A 22,235-nucleotide genomic window follows, 5' to 3' on the forward strand; every position below is an offset into this window, starting at 1 on the left:
GTCGGATACGCGGAACTCTGCATCATCAATATTTTAATTTGAAATTAGTTAAATTATATAAAAAATTAATTTGTAATCATTGTTGCACATTCAAATAGAATTTCATAGCATGCTCGATATTCATTAATCCAAGATGCAAAGTTAAAATATTAAATACCAAATGTATGAAAGATATTATTTTAATTAGGACGAAATGGCGAAGGATTTTTTATTTTTAAATTTCTTTTTTTTATTTAAAACACTGAAAATCGCAAGATAGATATAAAATAATCTGAATAATAAGTTAGTCATATACATTATATTTTATAAGTGCATGGAAGCCTGAATTTATGACATTATTGTACTTCTCAGTCGATGAAGGTGAAATTCTAATTATCCTTATTGTCTCCAATCATATCTTACTAAATGTGGATGTTTTTACTGCAGGAATTTTACAATTTTAAAAGCCCTTTATAAATATTTAATGCAGGACTTAATATTAATTATTTGCGTAATTATTAGTTTATTTCTTAAAATATGTCTGATGCTACAATAATGGTTAAATATTGTAACACTAATATAAAATTATCTGAATCAGTATCATGTTAAATTTAATAAATAATATATATGTCTCTATATCTGGTATTATTGTGTTTTTCAGATAATGAATATGAAGCAAAAAAGGTACACACCTTCAAGAAGTATACACCTCCAATTATCCCATCGCAGAAATTGAACATTGCCATTACAATCAGAATTCTACTGCTACCGCTGCAGGCCTTCAAACTGAATTTCTTCAGCAAATAGCTGTCATTAACTGGTAAGTTAAAATTTTAAAAACTATTAATGAGTGTTTACTGTGAGGACTACTATTCTCAAGTATCGAGAATGGGAGAACAACAGCGTATATGACTAAATGTCACAGAATCTTGTCATTTTAGTATTGCTATTCTTACATATTTCTCTATTTCAGGAACAGCTCAAGTAAAGTCACCTGCGATATACGAGTAAAAGAAGATATGGAGTGATGGTTTGGTTTGGTTTGGCTACATCTATAAAAGGGAGAAGATAATTTTAAGATTTATCTATTATACAATTTTAAATGTATTTAAAATTAAAATATTAAATTAATTAAATAGTATTATAAAATTAATAAAACAGTTAGTTAGAGCGTAATTAAAAAAAAATTTCAGTATAAAAAAATTTCATATAAAATAACAATACTATAAAAATATAATTGTTAAAATAATTATGTTTAATAGGTATTATTTAATAATTAGAAAACTAATAAAAAAATAAAAATATTATTACAAAAGATGTTGTATTTTTCTAACATTTGTTTATCCTAGTCACTTGAGACGAACAAAACTAACTCATAAAAAAAACCACGAATTGTAGATTACCAAATATACAAATTGATAGATATTGTTATGCCTATTTTCTATATATCAGTCATTAAAAATCATATACTATAGTCTGCCAACCAAATATACACGTTGCGATATATTGGGCTGCCTACATTTTCAAAACACATATTTAAATTTTATGTGATTTTCTGCAAAGGTAATTTACTTTTCCTCAGAGCGCGAGAGGTATCATAGGAGAATATTGTTAAACATACCTTAGCCAAGCTGCTAAAATTTGAACAAACATTAAATAATGTTTAATGCACATAGTCAGTTTCATATACTAGATACATTCTTTTAAACGAAAATTACTAAGAAAACATAGTGCGTTTTTTGTGCATCAAAATTTGCATCAAATTTGAAGCCAAAGCACATATAGTGTGTTGTCCGTGAATTTTTTCATTAAAAAAATTATTAGTCTAGCATGTGAGACGGACTATAGGGGAAGTAAAAGGGAGAATTTGTTACAGTTACCCACGCCAATTTCACAAAAATAATTTTAATGCACATAGTCGGTCTCATATATTGGTTACATTTTTTTATTCGAAAAATTCAAGGAAAACGCACTATATCAAAATATGCATCAAATTTGAAGCCAAAGCACATATAGTGTGTTGTCCGTGAATTTTTTCATTAAAAAAATTATTAGTCTAGTATGTGAGACGGACTATAGGGGAAGTAAAAGGGAGAATTTGTTACAGTTACTCACGCCAATTTCACAAAAATAATTTTAATGCACATAGTCGGTCTCATATATTGGTTACATTTTTTTATTCGAAAAATTCAAGGAAAACGCACTATATCAAAATATGCATCAAATTTGAAGCCAAAGCACATATAGTGTGTTGTCCGTGAATTTTTTCATTAAAAAAATTATTAGTCTAGCATGTGAGACGGACTATAGGGGAAGTAAAAGGGAGAATTTGTTACAGTTACCCACGCCAATTTCACAAAAATAATTTTAAGGCACATAGTCGGTCTCATATATTGGTTACATTTTTTTATACGAAAAATTCAAGGAAAACGCACTATATCAAAATATGCATCAAATTTGAAGCCAAAGCACATATAGTGTGTTGTCCGTGAATTTTTTCATTAAAAAAACTATTAGTCTAGCATGTGAGACGGACTATAGGGGAAGTAAAAGGGAGAATTTGTTACAGTTACCCGCGCCAATTTCACAAAAATAATTTTAATGCACATAGTCGGTCTCATATATTGGTTACATTTTTTTATACGAAAAATTCAAGGAAAACGCACTATATCAAAATATGCATCAAATTTGAAGCCAAAGCACATATAGTGTGTTGTCCGTGAATTTTTTCATTAAAAAAACTATTAGTCTAGCATGTGAGACGGACTATAGGGGAAGTAAAAGGGAGAATTTGTTACAGTTACCCACGCCAATTTCACAAAAATAATTTTAAGGCACATAGTCGGTCTCATATATTGGTTACATTTTTTTATACGAAAAATTCAAGGAAAACGCACTATATCAAAATATGCATCAAATTTGAAGCCAAAGCACATATAGTGTGTTGTCCGTGAATTTTTTCATTAAAAAAACTATTAGTCTAGCATGTGAGACGGACTATAGGGGAAGTAAAAGGGAGAATTTGTTACAGTTACCCACGCCAATTTCACAAAAATAATTTTAAGGCACATAGTCGGTCTCATATATTGGTTACATTTTTTTATACGAAAAATTCAAGGAAAACGCACTATATCAAAATATGCATCAAATTTGAAGCCAAAGCACATATAGTGTGTTGTCCGTGAATTTTTTCATTAAAAAAACTATTAGTCTAGCATGTGAGACGGACTATAGGGGAAGTAAAAGGGAGAATTTGTTACAGTTACCCACGCCAATTTCACAAAAATAATTTTAAGGCACATAGTCGGTCTCATATATTGGTTACATTTTTTTATACGAAAAATTCAAGGAAAACGCACTATATCAAAATATGCATCAAATTTGAAGCCAAAGCACATATAGTGTGTTGTCCGTGAATTTTTTCATTAAAAAAATTATTAGTCTAGCATGTGAGACGGACTATAGGGGAAGTAAAAGGGAGAATTTGTTACAGTTACCCGCGCCAATTTCACAAAAATAATTTTAATGCACATAGTCGGTCTCATATATTGGTTACATTTTTTTATTCGAAAAATTCAAAGAAAACGCACTATATCAAAATATGCATCAAATTTGAAGCCAAAGCACATATAGTGTGTTGTCCGTGAATTTTTTCATTAAAAAAATTATTAGTCTAGCATGTGAGACGGACTATAGGGGAAGTAAAAGGGAGAATTTGTTACAGTTACCCGCGCCAATTTCACAAAAATAATTTTAATGCACATAGTCGGTCTCATATATTGGTTACATTTTTTTATTCGAAAAATTCAAAGAAAACGCACTATATCAAAATATGCATCAAATTTGAAGCCAAAGCACATATAGTGTGTTGTCCGTGAATTTTTTCATTAAAAAAACTATTAGTCTAGCATGTGAGACGGACTATAGGGGAAGTAAAAGGGAGAATTTGTTACAGTTACCCACGCCAATTTCACAAAAATAATTTTAAGGCACATAGTCGGTCTCATATATTGGTTACATTTTTTTATACGAAAAATTCAAGGAAAACGCACTATATCAAAATATGCATCAAATTTGAAGCCAAAGCACATATAGTGTGTTGTCCGTGAATTTTTTCATTAAAAAAATTATTAGTCTAGCATGTGAGACGGACTATAGGGGAAGTAAAAGGGAGAATTTGTTACAGTTACCCGCGCCAATTTCACAAAAATAATTTTAATGCACATAGTCGGTCTCATATATTGGTTACATTTTTTTATTCGAAAAATTCAAAGAAAACGCACTATATCAAAATATGCATCAAATTTGAAGCCAAAGCACATATAGTGTGTTGTCCGTGAATTTTTTCATTAAAAAAACTATTAGTCTAGCATGTGAGACGGACTATAGGGGAAGTAAAAGGGAGAATTTGTTACAGTTACCCACGCCAATTTCACAAAAATAATTTTAAGGCACATAGTCGGTCTCATATATTGGTTACATTTTTTTATACGAAAAATTCAAGGAAAACGCACTATATCAAAATATGCATCAAATTTGAAGCCAAAGCACATATAGTGTGTTGTCCGTGAATTTTTTCATTAAAAAAATTATTAGTCTAGCATGTGAGACGGACTATAGGGGAAGTAAAAGGGAGAATTTGTTACAGTTACCCGCGCCAATTTCACAAAAATAATTTTAATGCACATAGTCGGTCTCATATATTGGTTACATTTTTTTATTCGAAAAATTCAAAGAAAACGCACTATATCAAAATATGCATCAAATTTGAAGCCAAAGCACATATAGTGTGTTGTCCGTGAATTTTTTCATTAAAAAAATTATTAGTCTAGCATGTGAGACGGACTATAGGGGAAGTAAAAGGGAGAATTTGTTACAGTTACCCGCGCCAATTTCACAAAAATAATTTTAATGCACATAGTCGGTCTCATATATTGGTTACATTTTTTTATTCGAAAAATTCAAGGAAAACGCACTATATCAAAATATGCATCAAATTTGAAGCCAAAGCACATATAGTGTGTTGTCCGTGAATTTTTTCATTAAAAAAATTATTAGTCTAGCATGTGAGACGGACTATAGGGGAAGTAAAAGGGAGAATTTGTTACAGTTACCCACGCCAATTTCACAAAAATAATTTTAAGGCACATAGTCGGTCTCATATATTGGTTACATTTTTTTATACGAAAAAATCAAATTTGAAGCCATAACACATATAATGTGTTGTCCGTGATTTTTTTGATAAACAATTATTATATCATTGTTGTTATAGTTTATGTTTTGTATATTTTCCACGGCCCTCAGCATTAAGCCTACTGACTCGGGAGTAACCAACTGTAGAAATCATCCCAGAAGACATCCGGTCTTACCCATCCTGGTTACTGGCGTGATTGTGATCATTTTCCTTGTTGGATATTACACTCTTGCCTAGAACATTCACACATTTTAAACAATCACAAACATAAATGTACGACCATGCCTCAGCAGGATTCGAACCCACGGCTATCGCAACAGTAGGACGACCGTCCTATCGCCTTTACCACAGCGCCACCAAGCCGGCATTTAAAAATTTTCTTTTCTTTTCCCTAGCGCATTTGCCAATATAACTATAAACAATTTATGAATAGGTCTATTTTAGTATTTGATAAGTCATAGTTTAAAAATATTATATTTCACACAAAATTAACACGTGTTGAAGTGACAAAAAGTTCAACATGCATCTATTAAGAAATAGTTAAAAAGATGTATTACCATATGTGGAAAATAAAAAACATTTAAAAATCTGTTTAAAAATTTTATTTTCAGTTCCCTAGCGCATTTGCCGATATAATAATAAACAATTTAAGAATAGGTGTATTCTAGTTTTTGATATATCTTTATACATATACGCTTATCACTAGTCAGTTTCCTTTTTACTATATTATTTTTTTATATGTTATTTGCATTATATAATCCCACTGTGACCGTAATCATACAAAAATAGCATATTTCACCTAAAATTAAACACATGTGCTGAAGGAACAAAAAATTTAACATACATCTATGAAAAAATAGCCCAAAATGTATTCCTATATGTGTAAAATAAAAACAATTTTAATGTATTTAGAAAATTTATTATCATTTCCCTGGCGCATTTGCCAATATAACAATATACAATTTAAGAATAGATTTATTCTAGTTTTTGATATATTAATTAATTAGTTAATTTATATATACATATTTATATATATATATATTTATATGTTATTAGCATTATATAATCGCTCTGTGACCGTAATCATACAAAAATAGCATATTTCACCTAAAATTAAACACATGTGCTGAATGAACAAAAAATTTAACATACATCTATGAAAAAATAGCTACAATTGTATTCCTATATGTGTAAAATAAAAATAATTTTAATGTATTTAGAAAATTTATTATCACTTCCCTGGCGCATTTGCCAATATAACAATATACAATTTAAGAATAGATTTATTCTAGTTTTTGATATATTAATTAATTAGTTAATTTATATATTCATATTTATATATATATATATATTTATATGTTATTAGCATTATATAATCGCTCTGTGACCGTAATCATACAAAAATAGCATATTTCACCTAAAATTAAACACATGTGCTGAATGAACAAAAAATTTAACATACATCTATGAAAAAATAGCTACAATTGTATTCCTATATGTGTAAAATAAAAATAATTTTAATGTATTTAGAAAATTTATTATCACTTCCCTGGCGCATTTGCCAATATAACAATATACAATTTAAGAATAGATTTATTCTAGTTTTTGATATATTAATTAATTAGTTAATTTATATATACATATTTATATATATATATATATATATTTATATGTTATTAGCATTATATAATCGCTCTGTGACCGTAATCATACAAAAATAGCATATTTCACCTAAAATTAAACACATATGCTGAATGAACAAAAAATTTAACATACATCTATGAAAAAATAGCTAAAATTGTATTCCTATATGTGTAAAATAAAAATAATTTTAATGTATTTAGAAAATTTATTATCACTTCCCTGGCGCATTTGCCAATATAACAATATACAATTTAAGAATAGATTTATTCTAGTTTTTGATATATTAATTAATTAGTTAATTACTATATATTATAATATACTTAGAACAAATATTTTGATTTCCCTTGCGCATCATATAACAGAAAACATTTTATTTATAGGTAAGTTTTAGATACATTTTATTTGTCATATCCCCTGATGCTCTGTTGTTTTTTATTAAGTTATTAGTAAAAATTACTACATTTTTTACACATTACTTTTTTTTATAATTATATTGCGACCTTTGGGAACCCTAATTTTTAATATTATTTATTAATGTAGATTATAAAAAACATTTTTATTTTTCTGAATAACTTTTAGTATTTACCTCAAGAAATATTTCGTATTTTTATATGACATTCGATCACTTGACTTTAAAAATAAATAATTTCGTAAAACATTTTTTATTTGAATAAATACAATTATTTCATTTTCTTCAGTTTCAACAGGTGATTCCTTAAAGCTATCTGTTTGTCCTTAAAACTCCTCTTCACTTTACCGTGCACCTTGTGTTTGATCATCAAAAAGTTCTTCTTTTTGCTTTTCTCTCGGTTCGTTTTCGAACAGTGAATGTTCACGCGGCCGTCTTTATAACCGAATTTTTCTCTGTCTTCCTGGCCCTTCTTCATGGTCTGCACCCGCGTCTGCTTATCGTGCTTCCGTTTCTTGTAGATGTTCTCGATATCGCTCAGTTTTACCAAATCCTCTTTGTTCCTCTGGAAGTTTTCGTTCTCTACTGATCGCTTCTGGCCCCTGTTCGGTCCCTGTAGGTGTTTCCGCACGTTGGCCATGTCTATTTTCTTGAAATCCTCGTCGGTGAGTATCCGCTCCAATGTCACCTTGTGAGCCATGGATTTTTTCTCTTCCAGTTCTTCTTTGGTGGATCTCTTCGCTTTCAAAATCTTTCGTTTCGGTTTCGAGGCGTTTACATCGTCGTCCTCCTTTTCTGACGCGTCCTCATCGTCGTCTTCGCTTTCTTCTTCATCTACGCCATCGTCCTCTGCTTCATTAACGTCGTCGCCGCCATCGTCAGAGTGCTGTACGTCGATCCATTGTTCGTCGTCAGATCCCGACTCGCTATTTATTTCAAACTCGTCCCCTTTCTCCTCACTTAATAGAACCTCCGCCCCCGGCACGTAATCTTTAACATTCAGTTTGCCGTAATCGATCGTGTCCAGTTCTTGCGATGCTTCCGTGGGCCTGCCTCTGTCCTTCTTGTGTAGCAGTTCCGGCCTTAGGTTCCTAAACAACTGAATCAGACTCCTGGACGCCATCATCACGGCCCTGTCCTTGTACGTCTTGTACTGAGCCAAATCCCTTAGCAAATCTTCGCTTAAACTCAGGGGACACCTCGCACAAATCTCCCTCACTGCGTTCAAACCCACGGCCATCACGTCCGATGAATTCCTTTCGGTTATGAAGTTGTTCGCTATGGTTTTGAGGACGGGTTCAATAACATCGGGCGGTACGAGTTCGTGACTAGCTTGCGCGATGAACTGTAGGATCCTGGTGACCTCTCTCTGATGGGGCTGCATGAATCTCTGGATATAAGAGTAGTAGTTGAACAGGAATAGATTGTGGAGCCCTATGAGTCTTGATATAACATCCAGTGTCATCAGTTTCACCTCGAAGCGTTGGTTTTGGTTCTCCAGTCTTTGGAATAGTTTCTCAGCCATACCTAAAATATAAAATAAATCAATATAGTTCAGAAATTACTATAAATATTAGTTTGCATCCTCAACATGCAGATACATCTGGAGAATTTATAATTATATATACTTTTTATAATAAATAATAACATAGATTAATTTAGATGTGTTATAACACTATTTTTAATGATCTGAGATAAATTCTAAATGTAATGAGATAAAAATATATAAACTTTGAATAATAAATAGCACAATAATATACTTTACTAAAAAAAATTACAATGACAGTTCTGCAACGACCCTACATTCATAATCTAATTCCTGTCAGTATTAATACTTATTTCTCTTACCTTGAGGATCATGTAATAGATGTATAGCACTAAAATTGAATTTGGGTGCCTGGCTTTTCTTCTTATATTGTTTTGCTGCTAGTTTTTTCACTTTAGACAAATTCTTCTCTCTTTTTCTTGTTTTCTTATTAAACTTATTTGCCATCATAACTTCCTTAGGATCAATGTCATCATCAGAATCCGAATCATCAGAATCTTTTTCATCTGGATCTTTGCCCAGAAAGAACTTTAATGAAGCTACCATGACCTTAAGCATTAAGAACACTTTAGAAATTTAATTACTAAAAACAAACAAAATACTAACCTTTGTTATACTAGAGAAACATCCGGTGGCAATGACATTTACTGTTTTAGCATCATTCCATATATTCTTCTTGTAGAGTTCAATCATTATATCCACTGACATCTTAGCGGCACGTGAATTTGTGTCTTTCAACATACTGAACATGAAGTTCTGTAGGGTGGTGTTTAGTTTCGCATTTTTATGTTTTAGATTGAGGTTTTTTATATCTGTGATTATATGGTTTTCTAAGAACTGTCGCAGAGACTTGTCCTGGCATCTTAATAATTGGAAAAAGAGTTCTAGCAGATCTGTAGGCGCCAACAAACCTTTATTCCTCAGCAAAATGAGGGCCTTGCACAGATTCATACGGACAGAATTATCCAGCACCGTATTGTGTTTCTGCATCAAATCTATTAGCTGCTGAGGAAAGGTTTCCAGTTCTTTCGGATAACACTGCGCCACTTGGGCCATGAACATCACCAATTCATCAAGAGTCTTGTTTGGTTGATTGGGGGCCAATTGGAATACTTCAATGGTATTTTGAAAGTGCTGTTGTTGCTGTAGAAACTCCTCATGGTACGAAGCGGGGTCCCTTTTAATCAGATTCTGGAGCTGCGGTAAGTTTTCCGGCAGTTGGTTGTTGTGTTTTCGTACCATTTTTACGAAAACCTAATGTTTTCGTAAGTTGTTTTGACAGAAAGGACGACACGTGCGTTGAGGTTATGTTAGGAGTATTTCTGGTCATCGATACACCAATGGTGTAAAATGAAATTTATCTACAAGAGAATGTACTTTTATTAAAATACTAAACATAATTCTGACAAATCAAAACGAATTATAAGAAACAAGTACATTATATAGATGTTTATAGACTTTAATTTGAGGAAGATACGTTAAGACACAAAATTAATTTTTACATTCTATATCAAGTTGTCCCATTTTTAAAAATGAGTAGATTTAAACGATTAGATAAATCTACACATGATTAAAAGTATATATGAAAACAATTAACTATATGAACGTATGTGGGATATTATATAACAGGTAGTAAAACAGCCAAATAATTCTGCATGCTGTATATCTGGTTGCCTGTGATTTGAAAATATTTATATTTTTGTTTAAATCTAAATGATTTTTCGATTTTAACTAATGAGAATTATAATATTTTAATGGTAATTTCATAGACGAAGAATCAGTATAGCCGAAAAACATAACAGGTCTGTGTCAGGGTGAATCATTCTCGAATAAAAATCAATATATAAGCAGGGTTAACGATGGTGATGTTTGAGGGGTGTTTTTCGTAAGGTTTTCCTTGAATACAAACTTGATATCGCAGGAAGGGTCGATCATGTTGCCCGAGAGCGACAGCTACGCCGTTTTACATCACCGATCGTACAAAATAAATCCCGATGTCTTCAGGTAACATGATTATTATTTGTCCGCCGTATAATATGTTATTGTTGATAATTTATCGTTTTAGGAAAAAGACCGAATGGAAAAAGACGAAGAGGAAGGCGACCAAATCTCGAACCAAGCAGAAGAGGCTCGAGTTGCTCTACGAAAACGATGTCCAGTCTGCTCCGGAGATAGAGCTGCCTCTGAACGCCTCGTCCTTCGCTGTTTTCGCCTCTGTTCGCTTGGCGGTACTGGATAGGTAATGGTACGGTCCTGGGCCGCGATTCCTTGTGATGCTGTAGTTTTTGTTGAAGGTGGATGAGGAACGCCACTCAGGAACACCTGCAGAGTAGCTGTAACGTACAGTTAGCTGATCAGAGCGAATTCGAGAGTGATACCGAGGATAACACGCAAAGCAGTACCTATGTCCCGGTTAAAGTATCAAAAGTTGTTGGATTGGGTGATTATTATTCTTTATTTATTTATATTATCAGTATTTATTCTTCCTTTCATTGTCAGAATATTTCTAAAGCGTGTTTTTCGGAAGAGATATTTAAAATTTTTTGGAAACGGAAAGGAGTCAACCGGAGCCAGATATGGTGAATATAGTGTCCGTTCAGTTTTGACCAGAAATTGGCTTTCTTTTATATAATAAATCTACCATTTTTCTTTCAATATTAATGATGCTCAACTTCAGCTGAAAGCATTGAATATTATTAAGCCTGTTGCATTTTTTTTAGTCGCTCGACACTAGAAAATCTAGTTGCAACTTATCCTTTCTTATCCAAATTCCTTGAATCGTAATTACCTGTGGTTTAAATCAGTCTTTAAGAAATATGCATTCGATTTACTATAATGTTAAAGTATATTATAATTTATAATGTTATTTTTGTTTAAAAGTCAGAGTCAAAATAAACAAAATCTTAAATTTGGTGCGGCAAATAAATTTTGATTACGTGCATTGGCTGTTGTATTGGAAGAACCACAGTTATTATTATATGTGCCTTGTAAGCTACCCTGATTTTTCAATGAATATTTTACTAGTAATGTATAGGATACTGGACAGACACTAGTGTGTTTAGGTAAGTAGTAAAATAAGTAAAAACATAACCACACAATTTGTAAATAATGAATATAATCGTATGTAGATTATCATATAAAAGTGCACAAGGGCATCTGGTATATTTTGTTAGTTTTCCTGTAGTTTGGTTGTATCAACTTAACTGCAAAAATAATTTTAACAATATATTTAAGTGCTTCACAGTTTCTTCATAATCTTATAATATAAAAGATTGTTGAAAAGGTGATTACAAAACAACAATTTTTCAGATATGTTATATGTTAAATGCTGTGGCATATCGGCGTTTTCGAAAGGTAACGTGCATTCTTACCCTATATTTTACTGCCGTTTCTTTGCAGGTCTGCGTTCTGTCTTCGAGCTAATCAAGGAGAGCCGTTCGACGCACCCTGTTCTTTGCACCAAAGCCCTACTGGCGTTGATGGACGTCCTGCAAGGTGAGCTATTTCGTCTATATTATGAGTACAATTATTATAGAGAGAAAAAACCTAATACCAACACACCAGTTTGGGTTTATTACCAAACATTCAACGATTGATCAAGTGCATAGAATAACAGATGTTATTGAAAAAGCCTATGAAGATAATAAAGTATGCTCAGCTGTATTCTTAGATGTAGCACAAGCTTTCGACAAGGTATGGCACAAAGGCCTCGTCCATAAGCTACAGAAAATATTACCGAAGCAACACACCGAACTATTAAAATCTTACATCACAGCCAGAATGTTTAGAGTGAAACAAGAGGAAGCTTACTCTACAATAAAAGAAGCTAAAGCAGGTGTACCACAAGGAAGTGTACTGGGGCCAATTCTGTACCTACTTTATACATGTGATATACCACAAATCGAAAACATTACAATGGCTACATTTGCTGATGATACTGCTATTCTTGCTGTCGGAAACAATAGCGAAGAAGCAACCCGAAACCTACAACAGGCTACTGACGCTATAAATAAATGGACCCAAATCTGGAAAATACAAATTAACCAAAACAAATCTGTGCATGTTCAATTCACCTATAAACAGGCCGCGCTTACACCATTGACCATAAACCACACTGTCATACCATACAGCAATAATGCTAAGTATCTCGGAATGACACTTGATGCAAAACTACGGTGGAAGGAACATGTCAAAAAGAAAAGAAAAGAACTTGAGTTAAAATATAGAAAAATGTATTGGCTAATTGGAAGAAAATCTCAATTAACTATACATAATAAATTACTTCTATATAAACAAATATTAAAACCTATATGGACATACGGAATACAATTATGGGGATGTTCCGCAAAAAGCAACATAAATCTAATACAAGTTTTCCAGAACAAAGTCCTAAGAAGCATCGTAGGTGCACCCAGATATTACCGGACCATTTATTTACATCGAGATCTTCAGATACCGACTGTCAATCAAGAAATTAAAAGAATTGCAAAGAGACATGAGGAGAGACTTCACTCTCATGTTAATTTCGAAGTATTACAACTCTTGGACAACACCAAAACCGGACGCAGACTCAAAAGGACCAAACCATTTGAACTTGTGTAGTGTGTTGTAGTGTAGTGCAGTGAGGTGCATTAGAAAAAACTCAAAGTGTTAAAACAATTATTATTATGTTAGAGACTATGTAGGACTGATGAGTCCTATTAGATATATACCTAGATTTAAGCTATTATAAGGACAAATTGTAGGTTAGTCGGCAACGACTAGTAACAATGTATATAATTATAAAAAAAAAAAAAAAAAATGAGTACAATTAAAGGAATTCATTATCCGAAACAAATCAAGGAAACTGTAGCTGAAAAACGAAAACTGCAATAAAACAGAATGCATGAAAATAAAAAGATTTCAAACAATGCCATCCAAACTCTGGAAACCACCAAATATCTAAAACAATCATGTTTAACATAAACAGTGCACCTACAAGAGATCATGTACATCAAGCCACTCTCATACCACCAAACACAGAGCATTGTATTGCGACCAAAACGATTTCGCGTTAGAATCGATCGGCCAGCTTCGCCAGGTGCTAACTATGATTTTTTGTTTTTCAAAATAAATCCACTTTTCATCACCCGTCACTATTCGATGCAGATATGACGTCCGATTATACCTTTGAATCAACATTTCATGGACAATTTCTCGGTTTTCCATTTGTCTACCGTTCAGTTCATGTGCCACCCATCTGCCCATCTTTTTCATTTTCCCCATAGCTCGTAATCAGTCGCTAATCGTTTCTTGAGCCACATTTAATACCTCTGCCAATTGTTTTTGAGCTTGTGTCCGGTCCTCATCCATTAACTCTTGCAGTTTCGCATCTTGAAACATTTTCGGCCTACCAGAACATTCCTTCCACTGTAAGTTTCTACTAGCAAACGACGATGGTTCTTTTGAATTTAATGGAATTTAATGAAAATTCTTTTGATTAAATAACAAAAGTAATGCGTGTCGCAAATACACGTTTTCAGGCACGAAACTTAATATTTTCAAAATATAACATGCATAGCTTTGAAGCTTGATTGCTTGAAGCTTGAAGCTTGAAACCCGGTAACGAATTAACGGTACGAATCAACGGTTTCGTTTTTCTTGCGAACAGGACAGGTTCCGGAGGGGTTGAAATCCGAACCCCCCGACATCATCGATCCCCTCTTTGATCTCCTACTGGACTTGGCCACGCTGCACGGTCCCGAGAGTTCCGTACCCAACGACGGTACCCACCTGACGGCCGTGGCTTGCGCCTGCTTGTTGTCTCTGGTAGTGGTACGAGGTGATACCGGGAAGTACCTGAGTGCAGCCGCGGCCCTGCTCATGTGCCCCAGGGCGTTCTCCATACAAAACATCAAGGTAAGGACGCTGTCGTTGTCCGAAGCGGATTGTCAGGTCTTGGATTGTTAGATGCCGGCGGTGTTGTCTTCGCTACAAAGGAGCATCCACGGGGTGCTGCTGGGCAAGATGGTGCGTCCGGACTGGCTGACGAACGGCGTACCCTCTACGTCCAAGATCAATGCGTTCTCGGTCAAAGTACCTTCCGACCTGCAGAACGTGTCGTTGACGCTGAAGTCCCTGGCCTTCGACGGCCAATTCCTGTACCTGTACAGTTCCCGGGGGCTGTTCAAGATCGGCAGCGGCTACGGGGGCACCATCAAGGGGCACGTCGCCATGTGGAAGCCGGATTTCTATCCCAACGACACCGGAACCCTGGTGTTCTGCTCGGTAAGCCGACCAGGCCGCGCGGCAGTGGTCCGTCATCTCACCAATTCCTGGTTTCAGGGCAAGTTGTACCTGAAACTCAACGGCAGACGGGGCGCGGAGTTCTTGATAGTCGAGAGGACCAACCTGTTGATCTCCGGATCGGTACCGCTGCACGCCCGCGACGTACTGGCGTCCGTCGTCTTCTCCGACGGCGAGTTCCTTGGTACCATCTCCGCAGCCAAAGAAGTAATTTGTTCCCGTTATCGCGGTGACGCTCCCGCTAATATCTCCGCTTGCAGGACGGATTCGTCGTCAGGATGCTGAACCAGAACACGGTACCAGCGTCGTTGGTGAGCGAGCTGCCCCTGAAACTGGCTAGGAAGTGCGTCGACTCCTTGGGCTACGCGCCCTTCGAGGAGGAAGCGAGCGCCTATACCATCAACATCAACACGGAGGAGGAGGTGTCGACAGTGTGCGGCGGGAAGGAGTTCGGACTGTTGAGGACCGTTACTGGAAAGGTTGTATGCTTCCGGTTCACAATCAGATCACATTTACGTAATAATGAACGTCCCCTAGGTCTTGTATACGGGGAAATCGGCGGCCATCGGGATCAAGCAGGGCGGGATAAGGACGGGAAGGTGGTCGGAGCTGGTACTCACCAAATCACCCAAGATATCGCACATCGCGATGGGACACGACGGGCTGCACGCCATCCTGATCACCGAAGACGGCGCCGTCTTTTTCGCAGGTAATTAGAACGATCGTGAATTAATTTTGAGGGATTTTTGAACTTACAATTTTAAAGCTACACATGTATTTTTATTAGGAGATGTATGGTGTGCTAAAGTTTTGTCGTGGAGCGTAAATGCCCCAAAATTAATTCATACTATTAACATTTTTTAACCATTATCCAATAGCATATCATTAATGATGGTAAATGAGATATATTAATTATTGTGTCGTTTATTGTCACAATAATGGACGAATGTTCTTTCGTTGTTTTTTTTCGTTTGTTTTCCAATATGAAGTACGTCGGTTGGTCGATCCTCAAACAAAACAAAATATATGTGACCGGGTTGGTAGTAAATAAAATGGAATTCCAATCTTTTTACATATTATCATACGTGTTGTTCTTGTTGTTTGGAAGTAAAATACTCATATGATGATGGAAATATTAACAGAAAAATCTGTGGTGAAGGATACTTTCCTATGTTCCAAGGTACGGCACGACGTGGTGAAGACGGCGACCAGAACAAAGTGCGACGTCAGCCGAAGCCGGTGAAGCCCAAGAAGATGATCAAGGTGGACGGGGTCATGATCGTAAGCGGGGCGTGCAACAACGGTACCACCGCATTGGTCACCCGCGATGGCGAGCTGCTAATGTTCGGCAAGGACACGGCGCACGCGGACCCCTCCTCCGGGGTGGTGCAAGGCCTGAAGGGGGAATTCGTGGCCCAGGTGGCTCTGGGGAAGGCCCACGCGATCGCGCTCACGTCCAAGGGCAGCGTGTACACCTTCGGCATCAACAACAAGTTCCAGTGCGGGCGCGAGTTCGTCAAGCCCATCAACAAAGACGGTGAGAGACGCCGAAACGTCGTTATGGGGTCCTTAACTGGTTTGTGCGCAGGTAATTATACGCACATCATCGCCATGGATACGTGCTCCGTCCAGGAGGAGCAGGAGTACTACGAGGAGATTGAAACCAATCCCAAGGAGTCCGATAACAGGGCCAGCTTCTCCGAGGGGAACATTGGGGAGGTGCAGCAGAATATCTGTCCAGCGGGCACTCACGCCTGGCACGACGACATGTGCATGGTGTGCACTGTTTGTAGGGAATGTACCGGTTACTCCATCAGCTGTTTAAGTTCCATGAGCGCTCATCGAAACCCCGGACAGTAAGTCACAATTTTTTAGACAACACCTTTAAAATTAAAAAAAAAAAACACTCTCTTTGCAGAGAATGTGGTTGTGGTGAGGGTGACAGCGGATGCGCCATATGCGGATGTTGCAGGATCTGCGCCCGAGAGGTGGTCGATAACTCCGAGCTAGCCGACCTAGCAGGAATGATGAGATTCGACTCGTTATTCAGGTAACAACACTGGTCAACTGGTTAGCTTTGGGGTAAGAAATGTAGTTGCAGGGACAACAAAATCGTAATTCCCTCCAAGCAACGCTCCAAGTTGCAGGAACAGCTTCAGAGCCGGTTGGAGGACAGGAAGAACAAGAGCAAGAAATCGGCGGCCGGTTCCAGCAAGCCCTCGGCCAAAGTTAAGGCTTCTAGGTGAGTATATTAGATGATTGTTCGGCTTAACACTCCGACGAAACAGTCTTTCTCTTCGTTGTTTCTAAACAATTTTATATTCTCCCACTATTTAGCTATTTTTCTTTATTGATCTCTTGCCCTTTATCCCGTACTTATTGTTATGCAAGATCAACATCAAATGGATCTTTGAACTAATCCAAGATTTCAACATAGAACATAAAATAAGGTTACTAAATTATACATCATCAAGAAGAATCTGTAGACAAAGCGAAGCCATTTGAAGTCTTTCAGCAACATTCGGCTGAAAATAATGGTGTTTTTGTAATGTACTGCTTGACAAAAATAAACCAACCAATTATCTCCGCTGCATAGTAATAATTGATCACTTAATATGCTGCAATAACGATATTCTTCAGCAGATCGTCGGTTCTGGCCACTCCCACTCACAAAGCTGCGAATTCAACTCGTCAACACAACCTACTGGGGACTGTCAAGGAGCAGACCAGCTCGGACGTGGAAAGGGACGCTGCTCGTGTCACCTGTCTGCCCCCGGCACGCCTGTCATTACCGTCAGAGAGCCCGGTGGTACGTCACTGTTCCGAACTTCCCCACGTTCGTCATTTGACCGGATTATGTTCCGGTTCTAGGTACAAATTGCTTGTGGTCTCCATCATAGCGTGCTGTTGCTTCAGAACGGTCAAGTCCTGACGTTCGGCTCCAATCTGTACGGTCAGCTGGGCTGTGGCGACATTCTGGCAAAGAGCAGTATCCAGTTCGTGAAGCTGCCGACTGGTGCAGTTCACGTAGCTGCCGGCAGCAACCACACGGTGATTCTGACCAACAAAGGAGAGGTGTACACGTTCGGGAATGCGGAGGTCAGTGTTGTCTTCATAGGTCGAGGAAGAGTTATCGGGATTTTCTTACTCACAGAAAGGACAGCTGGGTCGACTGCCTTCTACAACTTCCCAGGACAATTCCCAAGCTGGCCAGAGCTCGAGTACCTCCCAGTATAGTAATCCTCGAACTCCGTGGTATAGTATACCGGGACCGATACCAAATGTTGGACCAAGGTATGTATGATTGCTGGTTATATGGAAGTGGAGAAAAAGTGTTTTTTAACTATTCCTATTATATATGTTATAGCAATTGCAGTACAGTCCATTAGGTGCATTGCATTTGTTGAGTCTTTTTTACCACTGTTTGAGATACCTGGACCTCTTCAACATTGATATCCTTCAGTGCTCCTTGGAAAACTGTTTTTTAAAGCTCACACCTTGCTGCGTGTAGATATTTTCGATTCTGGAAAACAAAAAAACTTAGTTTTGGCAAGTTAGGGTTGGCACATCCACGAGGAACTACCCCAGCGAGACCAAAATATTGCTGTGATGAAAGAACCGTCAACATTCCGGAAGTTTCATCCGCATATTGTCTTGTAGACGTGTTAGGACTTCTAAATAAAAATTCTTAATAATAGTCTGGGCAAGAGGAATACATTCCCGCAAAACAAACTCATGAACATCTTTTTTTATTATTTAATTATTACATTGTTACCAGTCGTTTCCGACTAACTTACAATTTATCTTTATGATAACTTAAATCTAGGTATATAACTAGGAAGACCCATCGGCCCTATCTTTGTCATTGATGAAATAATGTTTATATATGTCACTGCTGTATTCTTTATTACATGCACCTTACTACACAACACTACACAAGATCAGATTGTTTGATTCTTTTGAGTTTATGTCCTACTCTGGTTGTATCCAAAAGTTGCAATACTTCAATATTCCCATGAGACTCAATGGGGTCTTTTTTCATGCCCCCTTGCAATTTTCTTGATTTTTTGACTGACTATGGGTATCTGAAGGTCTTGATGAAGGTAGTCAGTTCTGTAGTATTTGGGTGCCCGCACAATACTTCTCAGGACTTTGTTCTAAAAAAATTATATTTTTTTATGTTACTCTTTGCAGAACATCTCGATAATTGAACTTCGTATGTCCATATATGTTTCTTAACATAAAAATAGAGCGACTATCGCCTTCACATTAATTCCTCAACATATTTTCGGGACTTATAACGCCCTCTTGCTTCAAAATTTATTATAGTTTTTGGCAAACTTTCAGACAGGTGACAACATTCCAAACACAATCTTTGTTCTTTTAAATCTGCCATAACGATTTCGAAAAATAATAGAAACTTGGACAGCAGTTGTTGCGGTGAAGCTCGCATTAATTGCATCTATTGGAACACATCTCTACTATGTCTACGAATGGCATTGTGTTCTCGGCCCATTTTTTGGCTCCCTCTCATACTAGTCATTAATATTTTTCTTGATATGTGCAGATATGGACGTAGAGCCACATGGGTGGGCGCGTCTGGTGATCAGACCTTCCTGAAACTAGACGAGAGTCTCATCAATTCTCTGAGCATCTCCAAGTCCACCGTGAGCGCGAACAAATACTCGATAGGTAACACCGCCATTTACTAGGAGCGTGGATTGATTGTCGAGGAGCCTTCAGAGCCTTGAAAATTAATTCACGGTCCATAGATATCCGCAAACCGTTCTCAACTTGGCGTTCCCGCAGTCCTCTTCCCCAATCAGGAGGGCGCCAGGAATTTTAAGAGCCTGATCATCAACAAGAAAGACGGCAACTGTAACTCCTTCAAGGGCCACGACCAGCTCGATTTCGCCAACAAGGCGGTCTGCCTGGATCCCATCTACAACGTCATCTGGTCGTACGACGCGGCCAATCACGAGGTCTGCTGCTACAACATCATCGCTTCGGAGTTGCAAGCTTCGTCTCCCGCTGGCGGCGGTACCAAAAGCGGTACCGTCAACAAGGAGGTGAAGGTGGTGGCGGATAACCTGTCTGGTAACGGCGTCAACACCATCCTTTCGCCGGAGTTGGCCTTGCCCGTGTCCACCAACTGTCACGTGACCCGTTTTCAAGCGGCCATAAATCTGCTCTGTTGCCTGGACACGCTCACGGTCGCGCAGGAACTGCAAATGACCGCCGTGAAGGAGGAGGTGGATGAGCGTCAGTTGACGGCCGGGAAGCAGTACTGCAAAGAGGATTTCCAGTCGGTGAATCGGTAGGGAGACTTGGTTGGAGTTAAAGAACGAATGGCTGAGATATTTGCGGGTTTTCAGGTTCGAAAGTCACGGAGGTGGATGGGGGTACTCGGGGCACAGTATCGAGGCCATTCGCTTTATGGCGGACACCGACATCCTGCTGGGGGGTTTCGGTTTGTTCGGTGGCAGAGGGGAGTACACGGCCAAGTTGAAGCTGTTGGATATCGGACCCAATGGAGGCGAACAGGAGGTGGACGGGGAACTGATGGCGGAGACCGAAGAGATTCCCTACGAGTGCGGACCCAGGCAGAAGTTCGCCATGTTATTTGACGAACCAGTGCATTTACAGGTAAACACTCAACCACATCTCTCTTTGAACACTCGCTAAATAACCGGAGGTGTCCGAAGAAAGGTTTTGTCATTTATTCAGTCATTATTTATTGTTACCCTTATCAAGCTTCTTCTGATTGCTTCCAGGCTCATCGATGGTACGTCGCCTGGTGCCGGATCAGCGGCCCCAGCAGCGACTGCGGTTCCTCCGGTCAGACCATGGTCACCACCGAGGACCAGGTGCTCTTTTACTTCAAATCGTCCAAGAAGTCCAACAACGGCACGGATGTGAACGCCGGTCAAATCCCCCAGTTGCTCTACAAGATCGTCACGCCCGAAAACCAGAGTCCGACGCGGCAGGTCAGCGCCAGACCTACAAATATGACTCCGCCTTTTTCTCGAGAAATTCTGGAATAAATCAAACAAAAGGCGCAATCATATTTGTACAATTAATGACATCACGGATCTATGCTTAACTTAATTTCGATTCACATCAATCTCAGGTGGACATAGTGGAACCCATCCACATCCTCTCGAAGGAGTTCTCCAAAACCGTGACGAAAGAGTGCTTCCAGAGTCTCCTGTCGCTTCTGCAGTGGTCCTGGAACACGTTCAAGTGGGGCATCATGGAGGGACAGTCCATCAAAAACATGTACACAAACTTGGAGCTGGAACGCTTGGTCTACATCAGCACGGCGAGCCTCAGACTCATCTGCACCTACACGAACGAAATCTATCCGAGACAAATCAGCAGGAAGGCTCCGTTGGAGAACGTCCACTTGGCCGAGTGCGTGGGTGATATCCGCTCTCTGTTAAAGCAGATACTGTCCGACAACATACCGTTGATGATACAGAACAAAAAGTCCAGCAAATCGAAGGTGTATAGCGTCGTCCTGATGAACAAGATCCTCCAGGAGTGTCACAACACGTTCGTCAGCTGTTTTCACGCTTTCTATCCCACCGCCTATTTGAAATGGACGTGTCTCTGTGATCTCCTGGCGGAAACCTGCGAGGATTACAACCCTCACAGTCAGTCAAACACCCAGATGCTCCTGAGTGCAGTGCTGTGTGCCCTGTGCGCCCCGTCCGTTAGACTAAGGAATACTTTTCCCTTGTTGAATCCGAATCCAAGCGCTGAGAACTCTGTGCACCGCGTGCTGAGTCCGTCGGATAACACTGGCTACCCCATGATGAACGTCTCCGACTGTCACAGCTACCCCATTCTCGTTGAACACATGAGCTACAAGAGCCAGGTGAGTTGCGGTTGATATCTCGAGGAGTAGGGTACCAAGATATCGTTGCAGATGGAGTCCAACTACATAGGACTCACCTGGACCTGGGCGGATGTCCTCGAACGTCTAATCAACCTGATCTCGGACCCCATATTGAGAATTCTTCAGAAACACTCGATGATCTCGCTGCCGGAGCTGTCCAAGTACTGTTGCCATCTGTTGGCGAGGGTTTTGGCTGAGTTGGTGCATCAGTGCAGCTCGGCAGACGTATGAGTTCGAGTCCCGCTGGCCTAAGAGCTTTAATATTTATTGTTGGTGT

The 22,235-nt window shown here is 38.0% G+C and overlaps 2 protein-coding genes and 1 long non-coding RNA gene across 3 annotated transcripts in view; 2 read left to right on the plus strand and 1 right to left on the minus strand.

Annotated features, from left to right (window-relative positions):
* Nucleotides 1–640: 640 nt before the first annotated feature.
* LOC143204314 (uncharacterized) lies at nt 641–1,297 on the plus strand. Its single transcript, XR_013007557.1, has 2 exons — nt 641–799; nt 953–1,297. It is a non-coding gene; the product is annotated as an uncharacterized LOC143204314 (long non-coding RNA).
* A 6,166-nt stretch (nt 1,298–7,463) lies between these two features.
* Nucleotides 7,464–10,092, minus strand: Mys45A (SDA1 domain containing protein Mys45A). Its single transcript, XM_076416855.1, has 3 exons — nt 9,379–10,092; nt 9,075–9,321; nt 7,464–8,753 (listed from the first exon to the last, which is right to left on the minus strand). The coding sequence occupies exons 1-3, from the start codon at nt 10,012–10,014 to the stop codon at nt 7,498–7,500; spliced, it is 2,139 nt and encodes a 712-aa protein (XP_076272970.1). The 5' UTR covers nt 10,015–10,092; the 3' UTR covers nt 7,464–7,497.
* Nucleotides 10,093–10,635: 543 nt separating this feature from the next.
* Nucleotides 10,636–22,235, plus strand: part of LOC143204312 (E3 ubiquitin-protein ligase MYCBP2) — a 113,445-nt gene continuing 101,845 nt past the window's right edge. Inside the window, exons 1-21 of the mRNA XM_076416897.1 lie at nt 10,636–10,776; nt 10,838–11,011; nt 11,067–11,212; nt 12,172–12,267; nt 14,423–14,670; nt 14,722–15,039; nt 15,097–15,264; nt 15,318–15,536; nt 15,595–15,766; nt 16,238–16,913; nt 16,976–17,107; nt 17,159–17,299; nt 17,698–17,866; nt 17,929–18,156; nt 18,212–18,351; nt 19,625–19,749; nt 19,867–20,374; nt 20,433–20,703; nt 20,832–21,044; nt 21,188–21,937; nt 21,989–22,183. Of these exons, the coding sequence (XP_076273012.1) occupies nt 10,706–10,776; nt 10,838–11,011; nt 11,067–11,212; nt 12,172–12,267; nt 14,423–14,670; nt 14,722–15,039; nt 15,097–15,264; nt 15,318–15,536; nt 15,595–15,766; nt 16,238–16,913; nt 16,976–17,107; nt 17,159–17,299; nt 17,698–17,866; nt 17,929–18,156; nt 18,212–18,351; nt 19,625–19,749; nt 19,867–20,374; nt 20,433–20,703; nt 20,832–21,044; nt 21,188–21,937; nt 21,989–22,183 (5,160 nt within the window). The 5' untranslated portion in view covers nt 10,636–10,705. The remainder of the gene's footprint in view (nt 10,777–10,837; nt 11,012–11,066; nt 11,213–12,171; nt 12,268–14,422; nt 14,671–14,721; nt 15,040–15,096; nt 15,265–15,317; nt 15,537–15,594; nt 15,767–16,237; nt 16,914–16,975; nt 17,108–17,158; nt 17,300–17,697; nt 17,867–17,928; nt 18,157–18,211; nt 18,352–19,624; nt 19,750–19,866; nt 20,375–20,432; nt 20,704–20,831; nt 21,045–21,187; nt 21,938–21,988; nt 22,184–22,235) is intronic.

Source organism: Rhynchophorus ferrugineus, unplaced genomic scaffold, assembly GCF_030347505.1.
Source record: "Rhynchophorus ferrugineus isolate W39M unplaced genomic scaffold, kcgeb_rfMv2 rfM10, whole genome shotgun sequence".
Lineage (NCBI taxonomy): Eukaryota > Metazoa > Arthropoda > Insecta > Coleoptera > Curculionidae > Rhynchophorus > Rhynchophorus ferrugineus.

Bases quoted from the DNA above. Each gene is read 5' to 3' on its own strand.
- Mys45A (XM_076416855.1), bottom strand. From the start codon at position 10,014: ATGGTACGAAAACACAACAACCAACTGCCGGAAAACTTACCGCAGCTC. The intron at 9,322-9,378 runs GTTAGTATTTTG...TTAATGCTTAAG, and splicing joins GTTTCTCTAGTATAACAAAG to GTCATGGTAGCTTCATTAAA. The intron at 8,754-9,074 runs GTAAGAGAAATA...TTTATATTTTAG, and splicing joins TCTATTACATGATCCTCAAG to GTATGGCTGAGAAACTATTC.